The sequence below is a fragment of the Sylvia atricapilla genome, chromosome 14, assembly GCF_009819655.1.
Source record: "Sylvia atricapilla isolate bSylAtr1 chromosome 14, bSylAtr1.pri, whole genome shotgun sequence".
Lineage (NCBI taxonomy): Eukaryota > Metazoa > Chordata > Aves > Passeriformes > Sylviidae > Sylvia > Sylvia atricapilla.
In genome coordinates, this window is record NC_089153.1 from 12,310,180 (window position 1) to 12,336,207 (window position 26,028).

The 26,028-nt window shown below is 57.2% G+C and overlaps 3 protein-coding genes across 3 annotated transcripts; 2 read left to right on the plus strand and 1 right to left on the minus strand.

Moving 5' to 3' along the window:
• Positions 1–1,744: 1,744 nt before the first annotated feature.
• Positions 1,745–6,863, plus strand: LOC136367765 (cationic amino acid transporter 2-like). Its single transcript, XM_066329561.1, has 11 exons — positions 1,745–2,117; positions 2,222–2,377; positions 2,616–2,784; positions 3,037–3,173; positions 3,539–3,761; positions 4,193–4,329; positions 4,681–4,783; positions 4,908–5,050; positions 5,394–5,560; positions 6,125–6,233; positions 6,489–6,863. Exons 1-11 carry the CDS (start codon positions 1,745–1,747, stop codon positions 6,641–6,643), a joined length of 1,872 nt encoding a protein of 623 aa, XP_066185658.1. The 3' UTR covers positions 6,644–6,863.
• Positions 6,864–7,127: 264 nt separating this feature from the next.
• On the minus strand, positions 7,128–16,279 carry CCDC69 (coiled-coil domain containing 69). The gene is made up of 9 exons (XM_066329194.1): positions 16,135–16,279; positions 11,055–11,124; positions 10,494–10,654; positions 10,221–10,296; positions 9,972–10,045; positions 9,680–9,781; positions 9,396–9,515; positions 9,062–9,159; positions 7,128–8,888 (listed from the first exon to the last, which is right to left on the minus strand). The coding sequence occupies exons 1-9, from the start codon at positions 16,180–16,182 to the stop codon at positions 8,720–8,722; spliced, it is 918 nt and encodes a 305-aa protein (XP_066185291.1). The 5' UTR covers positions 16,183–16,279; the 3' UTR covers positions 7,128–8,719.
• Positions 16,280–21,044: 4,765 nt separating this feature from the next.
• GM2A (ganglioside GM2 activator) lies at positions 21,045–26,028 on the plus strand. Its single transcript, XM_066329195.1, has 4 exons — positions 21,045–21,342; positions 23,216–23,372; positions 24,226–24,404; positions 24,518–26,028. Exons 1-4 carry the CDS (start codon positions 21,226–21,228, stop codon positions 24,671–24,673), a joined length of 609 nt encoding a protein of 202 aa, XP_066185292.1. The 5' UTR covers positions 21,045–21,225; the 3' UTR covers positions 24,674–26,028.

Sequence of the window (26,028 nt, forward strand, 5' to 3'; positions counted from 1 at the left end):
GAGCTGCACCCCAGGAATGCCCAGATACCAGGGAAGTGCAGACAGCCTCAGGATTTTGTTTCCGGGAGTTACAGCTGGACATACTGATGCAAACATCCCATGGAGCTGGGTCTGTGCTCCTCTGCTTTGCTGCTGCAGTCCATTTAGGGGACCTGTTCACTGCCCTCTGTGCTCCCCAGGGGCAGCTGGGGGCAGTCATAGCTGTAGGTGCATGCACCCCTAAACCCCAACCCAGCCTTGTTACTGCTCCTCTCTGCCTGAATTTCCTCCTAAACCAGCTCCACACAGTGAGATATGGGTCCTAGTGCGAGGAGCAGGGACAGAGGGAAAAGGTTCCCCCTTCCACCTGCCATGGGAGCTCGGAAAAGTGAATTAAACTCCCTCAATAATGTCTCTGAGCCTATTAGCATTGCAGGCTGTGTGTATGATTTGGAAGGCGTTGTGGGAAAAATATTTGTGCATAGATTTCCTATTGTGCAGCCCGGCGTGGTGGTCAGCGGGGGAAGGGCCAGGGTGCTTCCAAAAGGGATTTAAGGGGAGAGCGTAAGGGGGGCTTGCCTGGTGCTCGTTGTCCCCACCAGCTCGCCGCTGGAGCAAAGGATGGCTGGGGTGAGTTTTGTTTGCAGGAGAAGGGAAAATCACCGGGGCGAGGTGCCCTGGGAGGGGCTGGGGTTGTGCAGTGAGTGGGCGCTGCTGGTGGGGCGGGAGAGCGTTGGCTTCTCACTCCCAGGGCACAGCATTTGTCCTGGAGATTTGAGCTCCCTGTTCCACCAGGAGCACCTCATCCTGCGGGCCAGGGTGCCAGCAGGGTTGTCCCTTTCCCTCCAGTTCCACGCCACAGCAGGGATCATATGTCCCCTGTGCCACAGGGATATGCCACCGAGCTGGGTTTCCAGCCAGGTCCTGTACATGTAACTGGCAGATTATGGCATTTGGAATGTGTGGCACGGCTTTTGCTTTGCTGTGGGACAACTTGGAGATCCTGGCAGCACCATGGGATGTGAAGGCAGGTTCTCCAGTCCTGGAGGATGTGAAGGATCAGGGAAAACACAAATCCCAGGCATGCCATACCAAGCACACCTTCTCCCAAGCACAGATCACACAGTTCTGGGTTTCTGCCAGGCTGACATCCCCACTGGTGCCCCCAGGAAGCCAAAGCATTACTGCTCAGGCTGATGGCCCAGGTGATCCAGTCTCCACCTGAGCTGTGCCACTGACCCACAGTGACAGGTGCTTTGGGAGTGTCTCCAGCTGAGCAGGTGGGTCCTTCCTGGTGGACTTTAAGGCAACTTCCAGGAGCAGACCATCTCCCATCCTTCCTTCTCTGGCATGGGTTCTGCATTTCAAATAGTTTCAATGTCAAAGCTGGGATAATCCTGGCTGTGTGTCCCTGCTGGGGAGGCTGCTGGATCAACAGGACTTTCTGAGCTGGTAGGGGGACAAACACGTGTCCTTGTCCCCTCTCACGAATTCGACAAAGCCAAACAAACCTCAGTCATGCACAGCTCCACTTGTCCTTGGGGATGAGAGAAGAGCACAGCTGCTTGAGCCCCATCTTTCTCCAAAATGGGCTGTTTTCCTGGCAGAGACAGAGAACAGGCAGCACCTAGAAAGTCCAGGAGCAGTGTGTGGATGATAGGAGCTGTGAGCAAACCACTGAGGCTGGGTTTGTGTCCCATCCCCAGGGCGGTCAGTGCCCGTGGGGGAACAGTGTCCTCACTCCTGCTGCTTTCCTCTCTCACAGATGCCGTGCAGGGGCCACGTCCGCACTGTCCTGAAGCTGCTCTCCCGCAGAAAACGAGTCCCAGGCAGCACAGAGGGCTCCGGCCTCCGCCGCTGCCTTTCCACCCTGGATCTGGTTGCCTTGGGAGTGGGCAGCACGCTGGGGGCTGGTGTCTACGTCCTGGCAGGGGAGGTGGCCAAGACCAGCTCTGGCCCCAGCATTGTCCTTTCTTTCCTGATTGCAGCTGTGGTGTCTGCCCTGGCAGGGCTGTGCTACGCCGAGCTTGGGGCCCGTGTGCCCCTGGCTGGCTCTGCCTATCTCTACAGCTACGTGACAGTGGGCGAGCTCTGGGCCTTCCTCACTGGCTGGAACCTGCTGCTGTCCTACATCATTGGTATGAGGCCCTCTTGATCCCTCCCACCACTGTGCTGGTGGCTTTGCTGGGTGTGCTTTGAGACCTCCCAGGACCACCAGGACACAGCCATCACCTCTCCCCAGGTACAGCCAGTGTTGCCCGGGCCTGGAGTGCTACCTTTGACCAGCTCCTCGGCAAGAAGATGGGGAGGTTTTTGGGTGCTCATGCAGCCATGAGCTCTGTGGGGCTGGCAGAACACCCAGATGCCTTTGCTGCTGGCCTGGTGGTCTTGCTGGCAGGTAGGATGCCTCCCCCTGTGCCACCCTCCATCAGGTATGATGAGCTCCTCAGCCCACCGTGGGCTCTTAGGATGGGGCTGACCCCTCGGAGGCTTTGCTATTTCCCTGAGCAAAGAATAGGGAATGGAAACGGAATCTGGGGAAATCTGCAAGTTGTCCTGAATTTACTACTGCCCTTTTCCACCCTCTCCACTAATGTCTACCCTGGTGTCATCAGTTTTCATTTTTTATTCTCCAGGGCTTCTTTCCTTTGGAGTGAAGGAGTCAACCATGGTCAACAAAGCCTTCACAGCTCTCAATGTTCTCATCCTGCTCTTTGTCACAGTGAGTGGCTTCATCAAAGGCGACACGAGCAACTGGAAGCTCAGGGAGGATGACCTGCCACAGGCAGCTGCCCACGAGGCTGGGTATGAGGGGCTTCACTCTCCCTGTGCTGCCTTCAGGCTGGGGTGGAGAGTCAACCCCCCAGTGTTTTATCCCAGGAGATACCTTTTCTCCATTTCTACCTGTTGGCAATGTGTCAAAGAGACAAAGTCCTAAGCCCTGCTGGGTCAATGCTGCGGGTTGAGTGGGTTGGATGGACTGTTCAGCTTGACCCCATCCTGGGATCCCACGGCACTGACCCCCCTGCAGTGCCTGACTCTTCTTCCTCCTCCCAGGAACCTGTCCATGGCTGACAACATGACCAGTGCCTTTGGGATGGGAGGCTTCATGCCCTATGGTTTCACTGGGACCTTGGCTGGAGCCTCTGCCTGTTTCTATGCCTTTGTTGGATTTGACTGCATTGCTACCACAGGTAAGTGAGCTGGGGGTACTGCTGGTGGGACCCATCCTGAAGGCTGGGGGGCTGTGGCAGTGACTGTCCCCACAGCTCCAGGAACTAATGTAATGGTGGGAAATGGGCACATTCCCAGCTCTGTGCTGCAGCCACTCTCTCCTGCCCTTTCCAAGAGTCCACATGGAATGTCTGGGCTAATCCTGAAGCAGAGACATTCTCTGTCCCAATATCCCTGGAGCCCAGAATGTCTAGTGGTTCTTCCTAGAAGGTCTCTGTCCTCTCTTGGGGGGTATAGGATCTGCTGTCCAGCCTGAGCTGGGCTCTTAGCATGCCATGCACATTAAATGAGCATCTGTTCCTACAGCTGAGCTTGTTCTCCCCAGGGGAAGAAGTGAGGGACCCACAGAGATCCATCCCCATGGGCATCATCCTCTCCCTCCTCATCTGCTTCCTGGCCTACTTTGGAGTGTCTGCTGCACTCACCCTGATGATGCCCTACTACCTCCTAGACACCATGAGCCCACTGCCAGTGGCTTTTGAGTACATTGGCTGGAGCAGTGCCAAGTACGCCGTGGCTGCAGGGTCACTGTGTGCCCTGACCACCAGGTGAGGGGCATCCTCTGATGGTGGTTCTGGGGTTCAGAGCAAGGTACTTGGAGCTGTAACACGTCCAGGAGATATCCCCAGCTCCTTCCTGCTGAATTCCTCCTTGCCTTTCCTGCTTGGCCAATATCCTTTCCACACAAACCCTGGTGTTCCCACCCTGGCCCTTCCTGTAGAGCAGCCAAACCCGTTGGCATAGCACTGAAGGAAGTGGTCAGGTGGCAGCGTCTCCCCAGGAGTTCTGGCATGCACAGGTGACTGCAGACAGATGTTCTCTTATGCTGTCTCTCCTCTGATGGTGAGGAAGGTGATGGTCTTGAGAAGGTTATGGGTCATTCAGACGAATGGGACCTCCCTTGGAGGGGCAAAAGACAGGATGACACCTCCTGGATTCCTCCCCTCTTCTCCCCCATCTCCTCCCCTCTGTCACGCAGCCTCCTGGGCTCCATGTTCCCTATGCCACGGATCCTGTATGCAATGGCTCGAGATGGGCTCCTCTTCAAACCTCTGGCCAAAGTCAGTCGCCGTCAGTGCCCGGTGGTGGCAACTCTGGTGTCTGGAGGAGTGGCAGGTGAGTGCTTGGGCTACCCTTAACTGTGAGCAGGACTTGGTGGGTGTCCTCTTCCCCTCAGCTTAACTGCAGCTGTTTGAGCAATGTCTGTTCACCCAGAGACAGATCTCCCCATGGTGGGTGAGGACCATTGGGCCTCCATGGCGACCCAGACTCTGGTTCAGCCTCTGCACTGCTGGGCAGGAGGTGACAGGACGCTTTGTCCTAGTGACCAAATGGTCACCAGTTCATTGAGGTTCTGTTGCAGTGGGTGTCAGGGGGACATGGGGAGGCCAGGAGAGTATGACTGAGGTGGGCACAGCAGCACTGCCAGCTCTGCTCAGAGGCTGAAAGGGCTTCTCTTCCCCACAGCTCTCCTGGCCCTTCTCTTTGACCTGAAAGCCCTGGTTGACACCATGTCCATTGGCACACTGCTGGCCTACTCGATGGTGGCTGGCTGTGTGCTGCTGCTCAGGTGAGACTGTGGGGACAGGGGACAGGGCTCACCCAGCTTCTGATGTGGGCCATGCCTGGGACAAGGCTCAGGCCTGGGTGCACTGCAGGTTTATGTGCACTGACATCCAATGTCTGCTCCTCAGGTATCGGCCTGAGCCCAGCCCTTGGGGCACTCCTGCAGGGAAGGTCCCAGCTGTGCAGCTCTGGTGGCACCACCTGGTCCAGCCTCCCCCCCAGCCCACCCCTCGCTCCTCTGCTGTGGTGGTCTGGGCTCTGACAGCTGTAGGTATGTCTGGGAATGATGGATGGGCTCTACAGGGAGCTGGTGTGGGGGGACCCAGGGGGGACATCCCTGCTGCAGCAAGGGCTGGCAGGTTCCTGCCCAGTGAGAGCCACCATGATGCAGGCTCCTTCCTGCCCTCACCCCACTGCCACACAGTTGGCTGTCCCAAAAGGACCTCAGGAAACCTCCTGCTCCCTCTGCTTCCCAGGCTGGAGACAAAAGCTAAACTGATCATGAGAAGCCACCCAGCTGTGTCCCCTGGTTGTCATTTGTCCCACCATGGCAGCCTGGGAGAGGGATGGCCCCAGCCCAGGGAAACTGCCCTGACACCATGGTCCCTCTGCAGCTGCCCTGGCCTGTGTCCTGAGCTGGGTGAGCACTGCTGGGCTGCCCTGCCTGCAGGCTGGGGGTGCCTGGTGCATCACAGCTCTGGCCCTGCCTCTCCTGGGGATCCTGGCAGCAGCTCTTCTCATCTGGAGGCAGCCTCAGAGCCAGGACAAAGCATCCTTCATGGTGAGCACCCAGCCCAACCCTTGGGATGTACCCAGGAAGAAGGACCTGGGGCACAGAGAGCAGGCAGGTGCTGCAGCCCTGTGGGGAAAGGTTGCCATTTGGGGTGTTCCCTCAGCTTTAGGTCAGGCACATTTTTGCTGCATCCACATTAATAAGGTACTGTTGGAGGCAGCATGTAGCTCGTGGGGTTTTCCATAAGGGACCATGAGGATTCTTCCCCCCATGACCTGAGGGCTGGAGGGGCATCTCCCAGTCCAGCCTTGTGCCTGCTGGGGAATTAGAGCTGCTCTTCAGTAAAAAGATACCTGGCCTTAACACCCTGGCGTAGTTTTATGAGTGCTTTGCTGCCTCTCACCTCAAATCCAGCAGTACCTCCTGCCCCAGTGCAGGATCTGCCAACCAAAACACCCTCTATGAGCATCCCTCTCCAGCACAGGCTGCAGGCCCAGCTTGGATCTCTGAGCCTCACAGCCAGGCTGGGCTTCCCCTTGCCTGTGGATAACTAGCCAAAGCAGCAAAGAGCTGAATTTAGCTGTGGAATTCATCCTCAACATCTCCCTGCAGGTTCCCTGCCTGCCCTTCCTGCCTCTCCTCAGCATCTCCATCAACGCTGTGCTGGTGGCCCGGCTCAGTGTGGCCGCCTGGCTGCGGTACCTGCTCTGGATGGCCGTGGGTAAGCACAGCCACTCACGGGCTCCCAGAGCTGGCACCAGCCCATCTGGGTGGAGCTCTGGAGGTTTGAGAGCCCGTGGCACTGATGCTGCCCTGGATGGTGGTGGGGAGGGAGGAGATGCTGGCCTTTGCTGTCCAGCAGTGGTGGGAACACCGTGCCCTCTGGTATGTGGCCCAAAGGAAGGGGAGAGCACTTGGTGGCTGGGAGGGGGAAGAAGAGAAACAGTCCATACACACCTATTCTGCCCTTTCCCAGGTTTCCTCATTTACTTTGGTTATGGGATCTGGCACAGCACTGAGAGCCACTGGCCAGAAGGGACAGATCCCCGGGAGCTGCCGGGAAGCAGAGCCAGGGAGGTGGCTCTGGAGCCCCATGGGACTGCCCTGTGCCCATCGGCTCCAGGGCAATAAAAGGGGGTGGCCAGTTCCTGAGCGCCTGGCTCCCTCCATCCTGTGCCCAGGGGGCAAGGAAGCCCCTTGGGCTGTGGGTCCTGTCCCACAGAGGGGGCCAGCCCTGCCAGAGCTCTAGGACCTGCTTCCCCAAACCTGGTGAACCCCCCTGAGCAACCCAAATCCTCAGAGTGAGCCCCTGCAGGAGTTCTGTTTGGAGAGGATAAAGCACACAAGTGTTTTTGCTGCTGTTACTGGGCTGTGGCTTTGTTTTTTCCTTTGAAACCTTTTTTTTCCTTTGAAACCTTTCCCTGTAGCCCCCCACAGACCCCTTGCCCTTGCCCACCCTGCTTCTTCAGCTGCTCACAATGAGACAGAGGCTTCTCATGCTACCCTGTCCCTCTATTTTGCCTGGGCACCCAGCCTGAGCTGACCTATCATTCCCCCCATGACTGCCAAGGTACTGCCTGGTCCAGTCTTTTCCCTCTTCATAGTGTGCAAGTCCTTTTCTGCCCTCATTTATTCCTCCTCCTCAGTTCCCAATGTCCTCTTTCCCAGAGTCGGGCACATTCTTCCAAGTCCCACGCAGGATCTGCCTTTGGGGCTCTGGGACATAGTACCAGGTGTCCAGAGCAGGATCCCAGACTCCACCAGCCTCATATCCATTTGTCCAGAACTCCTGATCCCCTGAGCCATGTCCAGGCAGGATTTGCTGGGGCATCCCCTTCTGGTGCTACAGCACCTGGGGGAGGTACAGATGATGTATGTGGCAGGCCACGGTTCTGACACAACCCCACGGTTCTGGCCCATTTCCCCCTCTGGCCACCCCATAGAGGTGTTTGGGTAAGAGCTGGACCCCACATCCACGTTGCCTTCCTGGCTGCCTGTTCAGCTGCTCTGTGCCTGATAAGGGTCAGCACAAAGGACGGAAGTGGCTGTTGCAGTGGCCCTGATGCTGGGAAGGGTCTGGGTCTGCCCTGAGCTGGGAGCCCATTGAAATGAAGGAAAAGAGGGAAGGAGCAGGAAAATGGGGATTGGACTGTAGGGCCTCATCTGGAGCTTCCTTGTTGAGTCTTTGTGGTGCCAGCTCCCACCCTTCCCCTTCTGTATGGGATGTGGAGCCCACACACAATGTGGAGCCCCACTCTGGGACACTCCTGCACCAGTCCCCCAAACCATTGACATGGGATTCCTGAGGCTGCTGCTGCTTACAGATTTGTAATCCAGCCAGCAGCACACACAAACACATACGCAAACACACACACATACAGCCCTGGGCTAAACAGCCCTGGGGAGGGGACAGGTCTGTGACAGCCGCAGAAGAGCAGTGACACCCACGACACTCGTGCACCCAGGGGAAAGTGCTCGTGTGCATCCAGCCCTGACCCACAGCCATGCTGGCAGCACCTTCCCTGATGGGGATGCATTGGCTGGAGCAGAGCGATGTGACCTGCCAAAGCCTGATACACCCTGGGAGGATGCTCTGCTCCCTGAATGTGCAGCTTCAGCCTTTTGGGGGACAAGATGGTGCTGCTGATGGGCAGCAAGTAAAGCTTGAGGTCTTTGTGGCAGTGAGCTGGGACATGCCTGAGCTGCCAGTAGCTGGCAGACATTCGCTGAAGGTGCAGAAGGTGATGGGAATAGGAGGACATGGGTGGGAGCCCTGTCTGCTGAGGTTAACACCATGTCCCCAGTGCCCTCATCCTCCCGGTGGCCTCCCCATTGTCCTCAAGCCCTGGGGCAGCACTGGTGCTGTTTATACTCAGAGCCAAGCGCTGGGTCAGAACCAGCCCAATGCAAATCTGCATGTCCTGGCTGACCCCTTTCCCCCCAGACAGCCCCTCACCACAGGAAGGGGTGCAGGGACTGCACGGGTGGGAGGCCAGAGTCCCTCTGCAGCCCCACTCGGGCTGGGGAAATGCAGGCATAAGTGTCCCGTGAAATGCTCCATCACTCAGGTCCATGAGGCGCCCCGAGGGCTCGGCCAGCCCGGAGCCCTGCCCCGACTGGGGGGCACTTGTGAGAGCAGCCCTGGGCTCACAGGGCCGCGGGGAAGCCCCGGCAGTCCCCCGGCAGCAGCGCACGGTGCCGCCGGTGCTACGTGGCGATGAGGGGCACCTCGCCGGCGGCCACGGGGAAGGGGGTGCCGTCCCCGGCGTTGAGCACACGGTACAGCAGCTCCTCTTTCTCCCGGCGAGCCTGATCCAGCAGCTGCGCCTCCTTCTCCAGCGCCCCGCGGGCCGCCTGGAGCTCCTCGGACAGCTGCCTGCGGGCAGAGGGCACGGGCTGCCGGAGCGGCCGGGCAAAGCGCCCGCCGGCCCCTCTGCTCCCCACAAAGCCCCCGGTGGCACCACAGGCTGCGAGGTGTTCCCGCACTGTCGCCTGTCCCTCGCATCGGAGATGCCGCCCGTGCGCCGCGGGGCTGGGACCGGCGCTTACCTCGCCATGACCAAGTGGTTCTGGGTGCGAACTTGCAGGTCCTCGTTCTCCTGCTGGAGAGTTTTCACCTTCTCCTCCAGCAGAAGGTTCTTCTCCTCCTGGAATGGGGTATGAGGGTGTGGAGAGAGCTGGGAAGCACTTCTGAGCCCCCTGCCATCCCATTTTGGATGAAATGCTGGCCTGGGGGCATTGCTCCCACATCCCCTCCCCACGCCAAGAGAGGAAATGGGCTCCATCTACCCTTGCTCCAGCTGCAGTTTCTGGGCAGAATTTACATGGGGTAGAGGAGCTGAAAAGAGGAAAGCCCAAGTGTGACCCCCCCCTTTCCACCCACCACGGTCTCCAGGTGCAGCAGCTTCTTGTCCAGGCCGTGGATGTGCTCATTCTTCATCTCGATGACGAAGTGCAGGCTCTCCAGCTCCTGCTCCCAGAAGGGGCTGGGGCTCCCGTGCTCCTGCAGGGACATCAGTCGTGTCCAAGGGACCTCAACACCTCCCCAGGACAGGCTTTGCTCCCCCCTGGTTCCAGCCCCACCCTGCCAGGGTCCATCAGAGTCCCACCCTTGACTTTGGGTCAGCACCCCATAGCAGGTCCCCTCCCTGAAACCCCTCCCTGCACCTGGATGTGCTTCTTGTAGTCTGTTCTCAGGAGTGACTCCTCCACTCGCTTCATCCTCTCCTGGAAGGATTTCAGCTGGGAATTCAGTGCCTGAATTGTCTCCTAGGAAAACCAGGGAAGAAGCAGAATGAGAAGTATCTGGGATTTCTTTCTGAGCCTGGGGACTGCTGGCTTGTGGTACCCAAGTAACAGGGCTGGAGGAGCTGGCATGTCCCATGAGCACACCAGGGACCAGTAGATGGTCCTCAAGCCCTCCACAAGCCCCCCCTCCCCAGGGATTTCTCTGCTGTACCTGTAAGGCTGCCTCAGACCTGTGATGGGACTCTGTCAGCAGCAGCTTCTCCTGCTCATGTGCTCCCTGGAGCTCTGTGGGGGAACATGAGCTGAGTGCCACCAGTGTGGGGACATTGGGGCAGGCCCCACCTGAGCCTTACAGTGTTGGAGAGCAGGGAACAGCATCCCAATGACCCCACAGGCAGCCAAAGGGACACTGGCAGTAGCAGGGAAAGGGGAGGGGTGTGCAGGGAGCGCAGGCATGCACCTTGCAGGGTTTCCGTGTGCTCTCTCCTCAGGGCATCAAGCTGCTCCTTCAGCTCCAGCTCTTTTCTCTTTTCCACCTGGGAAGCAGTCAGATGAGAAATCCCAGTGTAAGGGATGTAGAGCTTCACTGCCCTGGGCTTCCTCATCCTTTCTTAGACCCGTCCTTCTCCCAAAAATGGGGGAGCCCCGCCCAGCACGTGCCAGGGAAGACCTGGCTGGTGACATGGTCCACGCCCAGCTGCTGCCTCCAGCTGCACCAGCCCTTCCAGCTGACCTGGATCTCAATGTCCTGGGAGATGCTCGCAGTGCCTGCCTGGCCAGCATCCCGCAGCTGCTCCTTCTCCTCCTCCTGGCCTTGGAGGAATCTTGCACTGTCTGTCCACTCCTCTGGCCGTGCCGCCTTCTCCCCATCCTCAGGAAGCAGGGAGGCATTGGCTGCAAGACAAACACGGCTGAAACAGCACGGGCTGCCTCCTGGGCTGCCTGCACATCCTGGGTAGCTGAACCTGCCAGTGCCATGGACCGGGTACAGTGCTGCCCTCTTCCCACTGGAGATACACCTCCCTCCATTTCACTGGTCCAGATTAGCACTAATTGGGATGGTGCTGGCAGGCTCAGAGAGGACACAGAGCTTCTCAGGACTCCTGTTCTAGGGATGACCTGTCTGACTGAGAGGAGGGAATGCTGTTGTCTCTGGGATGCCCTGTTTGCCCTCCTGCACAAGCATGCACCTACACCATCCCCACCTCCCTGGTGCCATGCTGGGGCCTGTCCACTGCTTCCTTAATATCACTCTGAGAAAGCAAAGCAGGGGGAAAATGCTTTTTCTGCTCACCATTCTCTGTCTTCAAGGCTGAGAGCTCCTGGGAAGCTGGTCCCCTCTGCTTCTGGGCTTTTAGCTGTCTCTGGCAGAGAGAGAGGGGGCTGGAGCAAGTGGGAACAGAGAGGGGCAGGTGGCTGCAGGCAGAGAACACCCTGCACTGAGCCTGCATCAGCTCTGCTAAAACACAGTTCCATGGAAAGCAGTAGTCGCTCTCCAGCCCCCTGCCCTCTCCCAGCTCTGAACACCCATGGGTGTGCATGTACTGCCCATCAGGCAGCCTCAAGCTCATGCCAGTTCCCTGCATCCCAGACAGTTCACCATGTGGCATTCAGCTGGAAAACCTGGGGTATGCTCACAGCATCCCACTGACATGGTGCTGGTGCAAAATGGGCTCCAGCAGCAAAACATTTGGTGGGGGAGAGCAGACAGCACTTGGCAGGGCTCCAGCTCTGACACTCCCTTGCCACGCTCCTCCTGTCCTGAGATGCTCAGCTCAGTCTGGTCCCTGGCACCTTGCAGCCCCACAAACACACACCTCTGCCAGGGCCTTACACAGATGGGCTTTGACACAGCTGGAGCAGGAGTGAGAAATGAAAAATAACCATAAATCAGAGGCGATACAGCCCGTGTGCAGGGCTGGCAGCAGGCGAGAGCAGGCGGCGGCCAAGCAATGACCTCAGGAGCGCAGGAATGCGCTGCACGGCCCCGCGCTCCCGCACGCTCCCACTGCTGCCACGGCGCTGAGATAACCCAGAGCCGGGAGCTGCCTCCAGCAACACAGCTCCGTGGGATGCCTTCCAGCCCTGCATGGGTTTAATTTAGTCACTTGGAGGGAAAAAAAAAAAAAAAAAAAAAAAGTGGATATATTTTTATCAGTTGCTGAAAGATAGAAAGAAAGCTCATGTGCTCTCAGGGCTTGGCCTCGCTGGCGCAGGGCAAATCTGGTCCCTGATGCCCATCAATAAGCTGAGCTTCTGGTTAGAGCATAGATGCGTGAGGGGTGATAAAATTCACCCGAAGACACGCTGCTGCTCTCCAGCCCCCGCAGAGCTGCCCCTAAAAGCGCCGACCCTAAAGGCAAGCAGCCCTGCTGCCCGCGGGGACCCGCAGCGCCCGCCGCTCCCCGGCCCGGCCCCGCGCACAGTGGCGCGGCCAAATACAGCGCGGATTAGGGAGCCTGGCTTGGGAAAAAAGCACGGGAAAGCAAACAGACGTCCTTGTCTCCGCCTCCCCTGCAGCCCCCCTTCTGGAGCTGGAGGGCGGCGCAGTTCCAGAGAGCAGGAGAACTCCAAGCCTCTGGGAAGCCACGGCTTTATCTTCCCTTCTATGGCATGAGCAGCCGCGGCGTTGAACGTGGCCCAGGCGAGGGGGCGAGGAGGCGCCCGGCAGGCCGAGTTCACAAGGCTTCTTCTCCTTGTCCCTACAGCTCACCCTGAAAGCGTGGATGCTGCTGAATCCTGGAACACCTCAGTGCAAATGGTCCCCAGGAATCCCCGCCTGTCCCCTGACACACCTGATGCCAGTGTGCATCTCCCTGATATTTAACGTGCCCATGTCCTGTAATGGGTTTTGAAGTCGGGAGATGGGGGCCAAGGGGAGTGATGAATGAGACAGTCAAGGCTCTGCAGTCCTGAGGGCATCACAGGAGTCCCAAAAGGCCTCATCCCATAGACCCACATCCCATATCCCCCTTTTTTTCATTGCAACAAGCAAAGGCATTGTAGGAGAATCCCCCTGATACAGGGGGGTGACACAGACCTCAAGGGTTTTGGATGATCTCAGCAGAGCTGAGAGCAGGATGCTGTCACCACCTCCAGGAAGAATCCCAAACCCCCAAACCAAGCCACCTCTGCTGCATTTGTCCTGCTCACTGGCAAAAGTGATGCTTAAGGACAGAGAGCCCAGGGATGGTCACCTCCATAGCACAGGCAATGTCCCCAGCAGATACCCAGGGAATCTTCACCTCTCCCCTACACCCCAAATCCAGCAGAATGGGACCTGAGAGCTCCTCAGCCTCTAAAGGAAGATGATTTGAGACACCTGCACTGAACTCGGAAATAGCTGAAGCGAGCAACAGGCTCACCAGCATCAACTGACAAATCTAAATACTTGCCTTGAGGCTATGAGTGAGGCACCTTCATACCTTTGAGAGCCATTAAAATAGCGTCTAGAGCTTATTTTAGTCATAAGCACTCAATTGTCCTTTGGGATAAAGCTCCACCTCTGGGGTGAACAGCAAAAATTTGGCTGAAGGCCTTGAAATGTGGAGGGACTTTCTGCTGTCACTTTCAGGGAAGCTTTGTGGCACCCGAACTTCTGGTACTGCCTAGCGCATTTTGGAGAGGTGGAAAATCATCCTGGAGTCCACTGTGTGTGGAAGGAGCAGGTTGGGAATTGCTCCAGCTGGAACAGCTTTGGCCAGGGGAAGAAGCAGCCTGATACATCCTGCAGGTGGGGGCCATCCACAGCGTAGCTTATCCTGTAAGGTCTGGGAAACCTCTGCCAAAAATACCTTCCAGCTATGAAAAAACCAAAAGTATCTACATTCTTAGAACTAAATATTTCTAATAGTCTGGAACAGAAATGTTTATGGATGGATTAATAGGGATTTCCAACAGGACCTGAGTCATCTCCAAGGGTGCTGGGGAGGGGAGCACCAGTGCAAAGCAGCTGGCACAGTGTGGGCAGCCGAGGTGGCTGCAGCCTCTGCTTCAGCTCTTAGCGTGAGGTGTGGTTTTGGGCTGTATTTTTCTTCCTCTTTTCCTGTTTTACAAGTACATTAAGCAATTCAACCATGTAACCTAGCAAAGGAAATCACAAAGAGTCAGGAAATGAGTATTTAAATCCTGACTCTGCTCCTGGGGAGGAGGCTTTGCTTTGTGGCTCTGGAGAAGGGGGCCAGGATTTGGTCCATGACTGTAACACCTCCCAGGCCCTGCAGCAGATGCTTAGTGCTGCCAGAGCAATGCTGGCACAGGCCCGTGGGACTTGTCTTTAACCCTGCTGCTGTCTTTCCTCCAGTGATAGTAATGGTTGTGTTAGGAGGTGATTATCACCTCTCCTACAGTCAGATCTGTGCCGAAGACCTTAGGCAAACACTTCACACTGTTGACAGCCCCGAGTTTTGCATTCTGACCCTTCCCTGACACCTGGTGCTACCTCAGTTCCTAGCACTTCAAACTAAACTCTCCCCAGCCCTGGAAGGCGGCCAAGCCTCAGCCCTGACCTTTTGGGAAGGCAGCTTGGCCTCTCCCATGCCAGGTCACACGAGTGGTGATTGTGAGTGGCCAAACATGGGTGGATGGAGCTGAAGGGGAAGGAAACCCCAGGGACAGCGCCCATAGCTCAGGGCTGGGTTCTCTCTGTGCCTCCCTTATCACCCTGCTGCCCACAGACTGGTGCCAGGGAAGGATTGAGGCTGCCAAGGCACCTCCCCCAGGGCACACAGTGGCTCCTGGTATGTCATCCAGCCAGCCCAGCAACAGCTCCTCAAGGTCACCTCAAACCTGGGACTGGCCTCAAAAGCCTCTGCAGCCCCCAGCCCCATTAGAATCCCCAAACCCATGAACTGCACATGGCTTCTGGCTGGGCTTTCCCCTGAGGGTTGAGGTCTCCTCTAACCCCAAGTAACCTCAAGGGGCCAACTCTGTAAGTCCACCCATCAGCAGTGGGAGGTGAAGGTCTCCCATGCTGTCTTTTGGCACTCTGGACATGACAACATGACCAGGAGTGGCCCCATGCCTGCCCTTGTGCCTTTTAGCCACAATGGGGATTTTGAGTGCTACTTTCAGAATGACTTTCAGTCACGGCAGCAGGGCTGTTTTATGGGTAATCACTGTTGGTGAGCAGTGACAGAGGGCTGAGCTGAGGAGCTCAAGAGCGGGCAAGTGCAGGAAGGGAGGCATCTGCAGGCAAATGACAAATTTCCGTGTTTCGGTAAATGTGGGGCTCTCAGCACCTGGGGCCTTGGGGCTGTTGTTTCTTCCTGTCCTACGCCCGTTCTTGAGAGCTCTCAGAGTCACAAAGCAGCTCAGAAATATCTGATCTTATGACATAGCAAAGAGTGGGATTTTTTCCATGATGTGGGGAAGAGACCAAGCCTGCAAGTGCTGTAAATAAAGGCACTTGTTGGCTGCAGGGCTGTGTGAGCTCCGTGCCTGCTCCCCCCACACATCCAGCAGTGGCTTCTGTGGTCTCAGGTTGGCTGGACTCTCACAACTGGATCTGCAAAGGGCCACCCATACTGGGGGCACGCCAGCACCACGGGGCCTTTCTGCCTCCCCTCCTTCCCCTGCCACCCTCCAGTGATCACAACACCCAACACCAGCAAGCACAGCACATCCGACAGCAAAAATATCCCCCGAGGCCGATAGTGTGGCACTGGAGCAGCATGAGCACATCAAAGAATAACAATAATAATGACAATAACAATCAGCGGATAATTTCAGACCTAGCCAAGGAAGTCTTCAGTACAGAGCAATGTGCTGAGATCTTGGGGGACTCAGAGTGTTCCCCTACAGGAGTGATGCCTTCAGCACAAGGGGACACAACCTTTGGGACGAGGGAGGATGCTGTGGGAGGCTGGCAGAATTCTAGCTGGGGTGACCCATCCCTGTCTTCTATGGGACCAGCATTTCCAACAGGCATCAGCATCCCAGATGCTGCACCCCCTTAATTATAGAATTCCCCTGGTGTCGGGGTGAGCCTGGAGAGGAGCAGGAGAGTGCAGGAGAGTGCAGGAGGATGCAGGAGGGCGGGTGGCTGCCAGCTATCATTGTCCCCGCTGCCACCTCCCCCACCACGATGCCGATGGGGTCCCACGCAGCCGGGGATAGCCACACCGCCCGGCCCCACCGCTCCCCGGGGCAGGGGGGACCCCACGCCGGGTGTCCCCAACACCTCTCGTCCCCAGAAGTGCAAGCAGAACTCCCGGCAAACATCAGCCCCACGCGAACCCCAACTCCATCAAACCCCGACAGCACTCGGTCCCACAAGAGCCCGACCCCACGGAGCCCCGACCCCACGCGAACCGCAACCCCGAGCGAAGCCCATCCCAAGCCCAGCCCATCCCCGAAGCCCCCGGACCCGCTACCTCGGCACCGACGGGGCAGCAGCGCAGGGCGCTGCCGGTGCAGCCCATGGAGCCCCGGCGGGACCCGCTCAGCCGCGGGGCGCGGGGCGCGGCATCCCCCGGCGAGCGGCACCGGTCACGGACGGGACGGGATGAGCCGCCCCAGCTGGCAGGCAAAAAAAAAAAATTATTAAAAAAAAAAAAAAAAAAAAAAAAAAAGTAATAAAAAAGTCCGGCAGCTGCTGACAGGCAGCGCCGGGAGAGGGTGCTCTGCACCCCCGAGCCGCGGGCAGGGCCCCCGGCCGCAGCCTGCCCGCCCCCGGGGCTGGCCCTGGGCCCCCTCCACCCCGGGGTGTCCCCGCCCTGGGCCGGGGTGCTTCGGGAATGCTCTGTCCCACGGGTGCACTGAGGATGCTCCGTTGTGGGTGTGGGGTAAGGGGAGCAGGACCCCTGAATTGGAGGTGTCCTCTCCTTGGTGAGGAGAAAGGGGAACAGGACTCCTGCAGCAGAGCTAGGGTGGGAGCAGGACCTGCTGCTCCGGGGGCTTCCACTGCTGAACTCACCCCAGCCCCTTTAGGAGTAGGGATAAGGATGAGAAAGCAGAATCCATCTGGCTTTTGCCATCACCCCATCAAGTCTCAGTTTGTGTGGGGGTACTTGTGGAAAAGTGGAGAGTTTGGGGTGTTTTTCCTGGCAGGAGCTCTGCTCTGGGGGTCGTTGTGCTGGCTGGACAGTGCTTTCAGTGTGATCCCTATTGCCTGAGGGACTGCACCCTGGGAACCCTTCTCTTGAGCATCCCAAACACCCCAAATGCCGAGCCTGGAGCCAGGGTGCCCTTTTCCAGGAGGAAATCCTACACTTTGTAAATGGGTCCTGAACACGTAGGTAAACACATGGATTTGAAAGTGTCCCATCTAAAAAATAATGTGAGGAAAGGCAGGTTCTTCCAAATGTTTTGATTTTGATGATTTTTTTAGAATGCTTTTTAAAAAACTATCTTTTTATGTATTTCCAAATGACCACACATTTTGACCTGAAAACCAATTAGTGCTCCCCAGAACTGCTGAAATAGAAGTGTTTGAACGTGGTCACGAGGCCATGCCTGTATGGAAACATTGCAAGTTTTTGTCAACAAGTTTCTATTCTGACATTTTCCAAATATCCCCTGGGAGAAGTCCAAGCAGCCTGCGGCTCTGGGGATGCCAACACCTTGGCATTTCGCCTGGGCGGTGAGGGAGTGGAGCTGTCTGGTCGTCCTGTCACGTTTGACTTGGAGGTGTTTTTCTTGCCCTGGTAACCCTGGGACAGGGGAAATTGTGAAACACCACTTGGATGGGAGGGTGGGGAAGGCGAGGGGCAGGCCCACGTTGCCCCGAGTCTCCCGGGGACTGGTGGGACCAGTTGCCTGCGTCCTCTTGGGTGGGTGCTGCTTAACCTGAGTGAAGTTTTCGTGAGTCACAGCAGCTTCTGGCATCAGCTCCCACTGCTCAGAAACCACCGAGAGCGTCTCAGTTCTTATCTCTCCCAGCACTTTAGAGTGGGGCAAGTCTCCTTCCCTACATGAGAGTACTTACTTGGGCTGAGCAGATCGTTTGTGGGATAAAAGTGCAAGGTGCTGGTCTCCACCTCTCCAGGGTTAATTAAAAATCCCGGTCCAGACTTCAGAGACTGAAGGCTTACAGAGGCAAGCACAACGCACATTTCCAGACTGAATTTGCATCGCTGGGACCGTGGCTGCAAAGAGAAGCAACTGCGTGGGCAGCTGATGAGGAGTCTGTCCAGCTGCCATCACGTCTTGCTGGTGCACAAAGGTCCAGTAGTTCGCACATGTGCTTATGGAAATTTCTGCCTCTAACTGTGGGGTGCTGAGGGAGTGCTTGGGGACGCCCCCGTGCCACAAAGTGGGGCTCCAGGCAGGATTTCTCTGGACAGTGGCGGACAACAAACGCTTTGGTCACATCAGGCTAAGGCACCGAGCCAGCAGGGCAGAACTGGGGCTTGGGGATGGGCCTGTGCAGCAAGGCCAGCTCCAGCACCCTGATCCCCAGCCTTTGCTGCAGGCTCTGGTGTGACAACCCTGTGCTTCTAGAGATCGCTGACTCCTGGAGACACAGCTGCCCAGACCATGTTTCATCCTTCCTTCAGCCCCTGGGTGCATCTCTGAGGCTGCCCACCTTTTTGCCTGTGCTACCCCAAAGCTCTCTTATTCTAGCTTGATTTTAGCAATTCCTCAGTTTCTCCAGTCTTTCCTGTGGAAATTGCATGGGATACATGCCTGTCAGGCCTTTCATCTCAGCCCTGCTTCATCCTCCTCTGCCCCAACACACTGAAAACTTGTTCTCTTTTCAGAGCAGCACTTAAACAGCCAGAAACTGCTCTGTTCAGCTGCTTTTGAGCACAGCAGGGGCTTTCCATGGCATCCTAGGGGTAACCAGAGCAGCCCGGGGATCTGGGCAGCACAAGGGCCTGGAGGCTGCATGTAGCAGCCTGGAGAAAAAGGGGACTGTGGCAACCAGGGGATTTTTGCCCAGGCAAAGACAGGAAAGCAGAGGTGGTGTGGTGGCCCCACCTGAGGCAGCTTCAGCTTGTTTTGAAGTTTGCCCTAATGTCTTTTTTTGGTGTTATCTTGATCTCTTCCCAGGAATAACAGCAGCTGGAGACATCTCCAGGGTTTTGTCTAGAAAAGTGAGACGAGGAGGCTTTATCACATGCTCGGCTGAATTGCCGTAAATGGGATAACAGCTGGAAAGTCGAGTTAATTTGTACCAATGGTCATTTAAAGTGTTTGCCAAAGCTTATGGATAAGAAAAGCATTTGTGCAAACTGTTTAAGTGTCTCTTGTGGCTCTCTCTCTCTGGTTCCAGCTGGTAAGAACTGGGCACAACAGGATGGATACAAGGCAGTGTCAGTGCCAGCCCTGCATGGTCTGTTTGCAGAGTGGTTCTGTGAGTGCAGATGGGGTCATTATTATTATTATTATTTCTTTTTTTTTCTTTTTTCTTGTTTGTGCATCTTATTTTCAGAAACCCAGTCTGGAAAAAAAAAACCAAAAAGAGAGGTGGAGGATATTTTGCTGGAAGGTTTTTGGGTGATGAGCTGGCCTGTGGTGATACCTGGTAGAGCTGCAGCCCAAGCAGTGGACAGAGAGTGGTCGTGGTTACACCCTTCGCCCTGCTCATCGTTTGCAATCTGTTTGCTTTTGTAAATGAGAGGTAATGAAGTGCTGGCTGCTTTTATTCAATGCAAATCCAAGGTGTTTAGCCAGGTCTGCTGAGACCTCGTGATTTGATTTTGCATGTGTGAGGTGGCTGAAAAAACCCTTTGAATTGGAGAAGTTCTCACTTGGAGAGAACTTGGTGTTGGAGCCCCAAAAAAGTCACAGGCTCTTTTAGTCGGAATTTAGGTCACACATACTTCTGCCTTGAGGTAGTGCAACGATTTCAAGTCATTCCTGTCCCTGCCTGTGCTTTTCCAAGCAAAAAGATGTGGGTTAACCTGTTCTTGCAGTTTTTTATTCTCTTTTTTTTCCCCATGGCAAAATGAAGTGGAAAAGGATGGGAATAGAGAAGTGAAACCTTCAGTCGCCATGGCCGTAAGAAGCAGAAAAGCATGTGATACCAGGGGCTCGAGGTGAGGGGCTCTGCTCCCCTCCTAGCTCCAAAGACAATGCTCCTTCTGTGCCCGTGCCTCTCCCCGTGCATCCCTATCCTTATCCCTGTCCTCCGGCTGCTCCAGAGCCTCAAAGTGAAAACTAATCCCAGGGGATAACTTTCCGCTCCGTTCCCGGGTGGGAGGAACGGGCTATTTATTCCTCACCCTTAAGCCTCGGCAGTGGATCAGCGGCGCAGTTGTCGCTGCCGGCTCGGGGTGGGCAGCAGCATCCACCACGTCCCCTGCCTGCTCCCACGCCCTGCCTGCACGCTCCGGCCCGGCCTCGCTGCTAAATAAGGACGAAAGGCTAAAAATAGAGCCGAGACGGGGGTTTGGACAAGACAGGGAACCCTTCCCAGGGCTGCGAGCAATATGGGGAGGCCAAGCAGTGTCTGCGTGCAAGCAAGAGCAGAGCTGACTCTGGGGAAGGGTCTCACAAGGGGCTCCTGACCGTGCTGTCGCAGGGGGGAAGGTCTGGGACCTGCCACACTTGTGTCCCTTGTGCTCAGCTGGCTCAGTCCCCTCTGCAGGATAAAAGCATCCGTCCACCAAAATATATGTGGGAAAATCCATGCTTCTGTGCCATCGTGATGGAGGGGTACTTGTGTGGCCATTCCAGCATGATGGGGGTGCCTGGGGCAGCTCTGTCTAGAAAATGATCCGCAAAACGGAGGGTAGGTTTGGAAGAGGGGATGATAGATGCAATATTTTAGACAGATGTGTGATAGGGGTACTGTGGCAAACTGCCCAGCCAGGGGGGCTACCCGATGCCAAGTGGCCCCTCCCCTCCTGCTCATACACATTGGTCTCGAGGGTCTCAAATATCTGAAATATCTCAAATATCTCTGCTCCTTCAGCTGTCACCTGCCCTGTGCCGAGCGCGGGGGGAGCGTGGGGGTCCCGGGTACTGACCAGAGGGAACCGACCCTCGCACAGCCAGGCCACCCCCAAATTGAGATGTGAGGAAAGCCGCAGCCCTGGGTGGTGGGGAGATAGATGGTCGTGCTCCCCCATCGGAGCGGGGTGATGTGTGTGCCCGAGGGTGGCGGATGCAGCCCCCGCCCCCCCGCTCTGGGAGCCTGGGAAAGCGGCGCTTCCCGTCCCAGCATCCCTGCGAATCCAGTCCTGCGCTTGGCAGCGAAACCGGGGAAGGGAGGGGAAAAAGAGGGAAAAAAAAAAAAAAAAAAAAAAAAAAAAAAAAAAAAAAAAAAAAAAAAAAAAAAAAAAAAAAAGGCAAAAGGGGAAGGGAAAATGTGAGCGTCCTCGGGAGAGGGAGGGGAATCTGGAGGTGGGCCGGGCTCGGAGAGAGGGCTCATCCCCTCCGCTCGGGGCTTCATAGACCGGCCACTGCCAGCCCGGTCCCGCCGAGGTCCTTGCCCTCCGCTCGCCTCTCCGCCGCTCGGAGCAGCTCCCCGAGCTCCCCGGAGCCATCCCGGACCGTTCCCGGCGCATTCCCGGAGGATGCTGTGCGCGGGGCTGGCGCTGGCGCTGTGCGCGCTGCAGCTCGTCCCGGCCGCGCTGGCCGGGCCGCAGCCGCCGCTGCTGGTGGAGCGCAGCGGGGCCCGGCGGCTCAGCAAGGTGAGGGGGGACCCTGCTGCCCGCACCCCGCATCCTGCACCCTGCACCCCGCATCCTGCACCCTGCATCCCGCACCCCGCATCCTGCATCCCGCATCCCGCATCCCGCACCGCTCGCGCACCGAGGGGGCTGCCGGAGGGACTCGGCGGGGCGGAGAGGGGGAAGACTCCGTCATCCCGCTGAGATTGCGGGAGACCAGAAGCATTTCCAGCCCCGTCAGGGTGGAAGATCGCTGGTGGGTGGGTGTTTGTGCTTGGGCAGGGGAGCGGGGACCCTGGGCCCGCTGGGGTCCCGCAGCTCCCTGCGCTGGGAAGCAGTGCAGGACGCTGGGGGCAGGTCGGAACAAGAGGGATCCAGTGTTTACAAACACTTCTCAGAAACCCAGCGGCCTCGTCCTTCGGCTGATCGTCTCCCGGCTCTCATTTTGCTGCTCCATGAGTTTTTTCCAGTCCTTCTTCCCTATTCCCACAGAGTGCTGGGCCGGGCTCATTAACACGCGCTGATTAAGACACAGACGATTACCACGTGTAACTCTCACGCGGTATGGAGGGAAATATCGCAATTTATTTTCCAGGAAAGCTGCGCTTGCCCGAGGGAGGGAAGAACCGGTTGGGAAGGCTGGAGGGGGCTCGGTGGGCAGCAATCTGCAGCCTCACACTGACGCTCAGCTCGCTGGAGCCTCTTTGCCTGCAGACCCTCGGGCTGGGGGCTCCCAGCTCTTGCTCAGTGTCGGGGTGCAGCCTACCCTTGTCCCGGCTTGTCCTGAGCCCCGTGTCCTGCCTTGGGCTGCTCCCGACGGGCGAGCAGGATGGTGGGATGGGCTGCTGAGCTGCGTGGGCTGCGCTGTGCCCGCTGGGGCTGCCGTGTGGCACCAGGCAATACAGCCTCCACCGGTTCTGCGGCTGCCAGCAGGCAGGGAGAGCCCCACGTCATGCCACGGGCACACGGGATGCTCCGGCCAAACCTGCTCGGGGAGGGAGCTGGAGCTGGTCTCTGCCACTTGCCTCTGGCAGGCACAGAGGTGTCTGTTGCAGAAAAGTGCTGCTATCCCTCCACCTTTGACTCGCAGGGTCTTTAATGGTGGTGGCTGGAGAGGTTGGTGGGACTTGTAGGAAACGGGAGATGTCATGACTTTTAACTCAGACAGGATACATAAGTGATGCCCCTCATTCGGGTGACATCTCCTTACATGTGGATTTTCATTATCCCATAGGGCAGTGCTGCTTCCCTGGCTCATTCATACTCTGGATCAGGATTTGTACACCTTTGTAGCTCAGGATCAGGCCCCTGGGGTGGGTGTACCAGGCAGAGGATGAGCCCGGCTCACCTGGTCCCTGACTGTGATTCCTGCTCCTATGTGAAACCAGGTGGCTGGAGCTGGTGGATGAGGGCTCACAACAGCAGGGCTGGTCCTGGATGAGGTGGGAGGCTGTGCCAACCCCACAGCCCCTCCAAGGGGATCCCCACACCCCTGCCCAGCATCTCCCCTGGACAGCACAGCCCACCACCTGGTCCCAACTTGCTCTGACATGTCCCCACACATCTTGCTTGGTGCCATTGGCATGAAGGATGCATCTTGGTCACATGTGAAGTGTGAGGCAGAGCTGAGGCAAGTTTGGAAATTGGAGCCTGGTAATCCTCTTTGGGTGTAAAGTACATGCAGAGGCACATGGACAGAGGGTTTCTACAATGTCCTCAGCCTCAGAGAGCTAGGAGTTCAAGAACTGGCATTTGAAGGGACTCAAGGTAATTTTCTGTCTCTTTGTGTGCAGATGTTTGGCAGGGGTCAGAGGTGCAGCTCTGCATAAACCTCCTGCAAACACAAGGCAAGGCTTGCCCTGCCTCTAACTCCTCCTGTCCCTTGGTGCTGCAGGTTGGTGGCTTTGCCTGGGAGAACTGTGGGGACAAGAGGGACCCCGTGGTGCTGCAGAGCCTCTCTGTGGCACCCGACCCCATCAGCATCCCGGGGAGCCTGCGTGTCAGCGCGGCTGTCAAGAGTGGCAAGACCATGGCTTCCCCTCTGAAGGCAAGTGCCAGATGTGCCTCTGTGTGGTGAGGGAGGGCAGAGCTTCCCCAAAACGCTGGCAGCTGGGAAGTGCCTGTCACTAGGCACAGGAATGAGCAGCCCTTGGGGAGTGAGGTGCAGAGAGGTGCAGGGCTGAGCACACTGGGCTCTGTAAGCCAGAACAGAGCAGTGGGCATGGGGAGACCTGTGCTGGGAGCAGACAGTTCAGGGAGAAGCTCCCAACCTTGTCCCTAGGACAGAAACCACCTGAGTTGTCTCATGTCCTGGGGGTGTAATGGCTCCAGGAGGGAAGTGAAGCCCAAGTGCTGTGGGTCCTTCTGGAGGTCACTGCAGCACTTGTTTTTCAGAAGCCAACCTGGCTGCTCCCTCCAAGGACATGCCACGGCACTGCTCTAGGAGCCTTGGGCCATGCTCTGGCCAGGTTCAGCTGCCCTGAACCACTTCTTGGGGAAGTGTTTTGGAATGAGACAGAACATGCCTCTTGTCCAGCATTCATGGGATGCCCTGAGCAATGCTATGGTATCTGTTTGGGCCTAGGACTGTGGGGCAAGTGCTAGGGGAGTGTGGAGCCAGAGCTGCAGGATGGGAGCACCCTGTGTTGGGACAGGCAGAGGAGAGGGGAAGGAGGTGGGGATGTGAGATGTTGGTTGTGTTAACTTGAGGGGTCAAAGTGAGGTTGGAGGAACAGAAGCTGCAGGTGGGAGGAACTGAAAGCAGGGGGGAGAGGCAGGAGGGCGTTCAGGGCCCACATGGACGTCCCAAAAATTGCATGATCAGGAGCTGAGGGAGTTGGCTGGTGAGAAGCTGTGGGTGCCCCTGCTGGTCGTGCTGGTACTGAACACCTTCCCTCCAGGCAGTGCTGGTGGTAGAGAAGGCACTGGGAGACCTCTGGATCCAGCTGCCCTGCATTGACCAGCTGGGCAGCTGCACCTACGACGATGTCTGCAGCATTCTTGATGAACTCATCCCACCCGGCACGCCGTGCCCGGAGCCCCTGCTGACCTACGGCATCCCCTGCCACTGCCCCTTCAAAGCGGTACGGCCCAGCCCCCGGGTGACACTGGCAGTGCCAGCGGGTACCACTGTGCCCTTTGGCGCTGGGCTGGGCTCTTGCTTAACCTCTTGCCCATCTGTCTCCTCTCTCCGCAGGGCTCCTACTCTCTGCCAGCCAGTGATTTTGATGTGCCCGATGTGGAACTCCCTTCGTGGATGACCAACGGCAACTACCGTGTGCGGGTGGTGGTCAGCAATGGCGGGGAGGAGCTCAGCTGTGTCAAACTGGCTTTCTCCCTGCACTCCCGCTGAGGGGTGTTGTCCACCTGTCTCCACCGGCTTGGTCCCCTGTCCCATCCCATCCAGTTGCACCCCATCCTGTCCCACCCCATCCCTGTGGGCCCATCCCTCCTGCTGTCAGGAGGAGGCAGCCCCTGTCCCCTTTCCTCCTCCTCTGCTACACCCAGAGAGGCCCCTTTGGCTGTTCTGCTGTCCCCAAACCCATCACCAGGGTGTCTCCTGCCTGGACAGGGTGGCCTTGGAGCCTAAGCCCAGGATGACCTGGGCTCGTTTTTTTTTTATCCAGTTTCTTCTTTTTTTCTTAATTCTACCAGGGCAGTTTTAGACAAAAACATTCCAGAAAAAAGCAGTATTTCTTGGAGCAGTCCGTGGGGATGAGGGAGTGTTTGGGAGTGCTGGGGCAGGCTGGAGGGATGCAGCACTAGTTGCAGAGGATGTCCTTGCTTCTCACCATCTCTGGCCTGAGCACAGGGCTGTTTTGCAGAATTGTCCCCAAAGGGGCTGCAGGAGACTGTCCCCACACTGCAGCTTTGAATCTGCTGTTGCTGTTGCATCCCTATCCTACACGGGGAGCCAGCGTGGTGGCATGAGGCACCTGTGAAGGCACCTCTCCGTGGCCCTCCTGTGGCAAATATCAGAAACACAAGAAGATGGAAACCACCCGAGCCCCACATGGACATTCCCATTTAGGGGGGACCAAGAGGCTGGTGACACTCCTAGCAGCAGAGGAGGTTGCTGGTTGATGGCTGTGCTCGCTCCAGAGGGGGACACAAGGCTGTGGTGAGCTGTTGGGGCACAGCCTGGCTGAGGACCAGTCCTACTCATGTCATTTTTCCCCTGGGAGTGAGCTAAGGTAGGATGCTGCACTGGGACTATCCTTCCCCTGTCCTGGCAGAAGCACCTAAACACAGCAGCATCCTGAACATGGGATAACTGGAAGATGACCATGAAGACCAGCAGCCTGGATCCTATTTTGGGGGCATCCTGGCTGTGGCTGGGGACTGTCATGTGGGCAGGCAGCATCCTTCCTGCTGCAGCTTTAGGCAGGGCATGAACCTGTCATCACTCCCCTGTGCCAGGTGCCTCCAGCCACCCACATCCCTCGCTGTCCCTGCCTGCTTGTGTTATTTAGCCCCTCGATGGGGCTGGTCTTCTACAAGCACTTTATATGCCTTAACTGCTACAGGGGTTCCTCCACCACACAGATGTGCTCCCACTGCCTTTCTGTGCCCTCCACTCACTTTGTTTCACCCTGTGGCTTTGCCTGGAGAAGCACTAACCCTCTACCCCTGCTCCCCTTCAGTGCCAGGGCAGCAACCTCCTTTTGGGCAGGTTCTGCAGGTTCTTAATAAATCTTTTTACCAGAA

Bases quoted from the DNA above. Each gene is read 5' to 3' on its own strand.
- LOC136367765 (XM_066329561.1), top strand. From the start codon at position 1,745: ATGCCGTGCAGGGGCCACGTCCGCACTGTCCTGAAGCTGCTCTCCCGC. The intron at 2,118-2,221 runs GTATGAGGCCCT...ACCTCTCCCCAG, and splicing joins GCTGCTGTCCTACATCATTG to GTACAGCCAGTGTTGCCCGG. The intron at 3,762-4,192 runs GTGAGGGGCATC...TCTGTCACGCAG, and splicing joins CTGTGTGCCCTGACCACCAG to CCTCCTGGGCTCCATGTTCC.
- CCDC69 (XM_066329194.1), bottom strand. From the start codon at position 16,182: ATGGGCTGCACCGGCAGCGCCCTGCGCTGCTGCCCCGTCGGTGCCGAG. The intron at 10,655-11,054 runs GTGAGCAGAAAA...TTTGTCTTGCAG, and splicing joins AGCCTTGAAGACAGAGAATG to CCAATGCCTCCCTGCTTCCT. The intron at 10,046-10,220 runs GTGCATGCCTGC...GTTCCCCCACAG, and splicing joins GCACACGGAAACCCTGCAAG to AGCTCCAGGGAGCACATGAG.
- GM2A (XM_066329195.1), top strand. From the start codon at position 21,226: ATGCTGTGCGCGGGGCTGGCGCTGGCGCTGTGCGCGCTGCAGCTCGTC. The intron at 23,373-24,225 runs GTGCCAGATGTG...CCCTCCAGGCAG, and splicing joins GGCTTCCCCTCTGAAGGCAA to TGCTGGTGGTAGAGAAGGCA. The intron at 24,405-24,517 runs GTACGGCCCAGC...CTCTCTCCGCAG, and splicing joins GCCACTGCCCCTTCAAAGCG to GGCTCCTACTCTCTGCCAGC.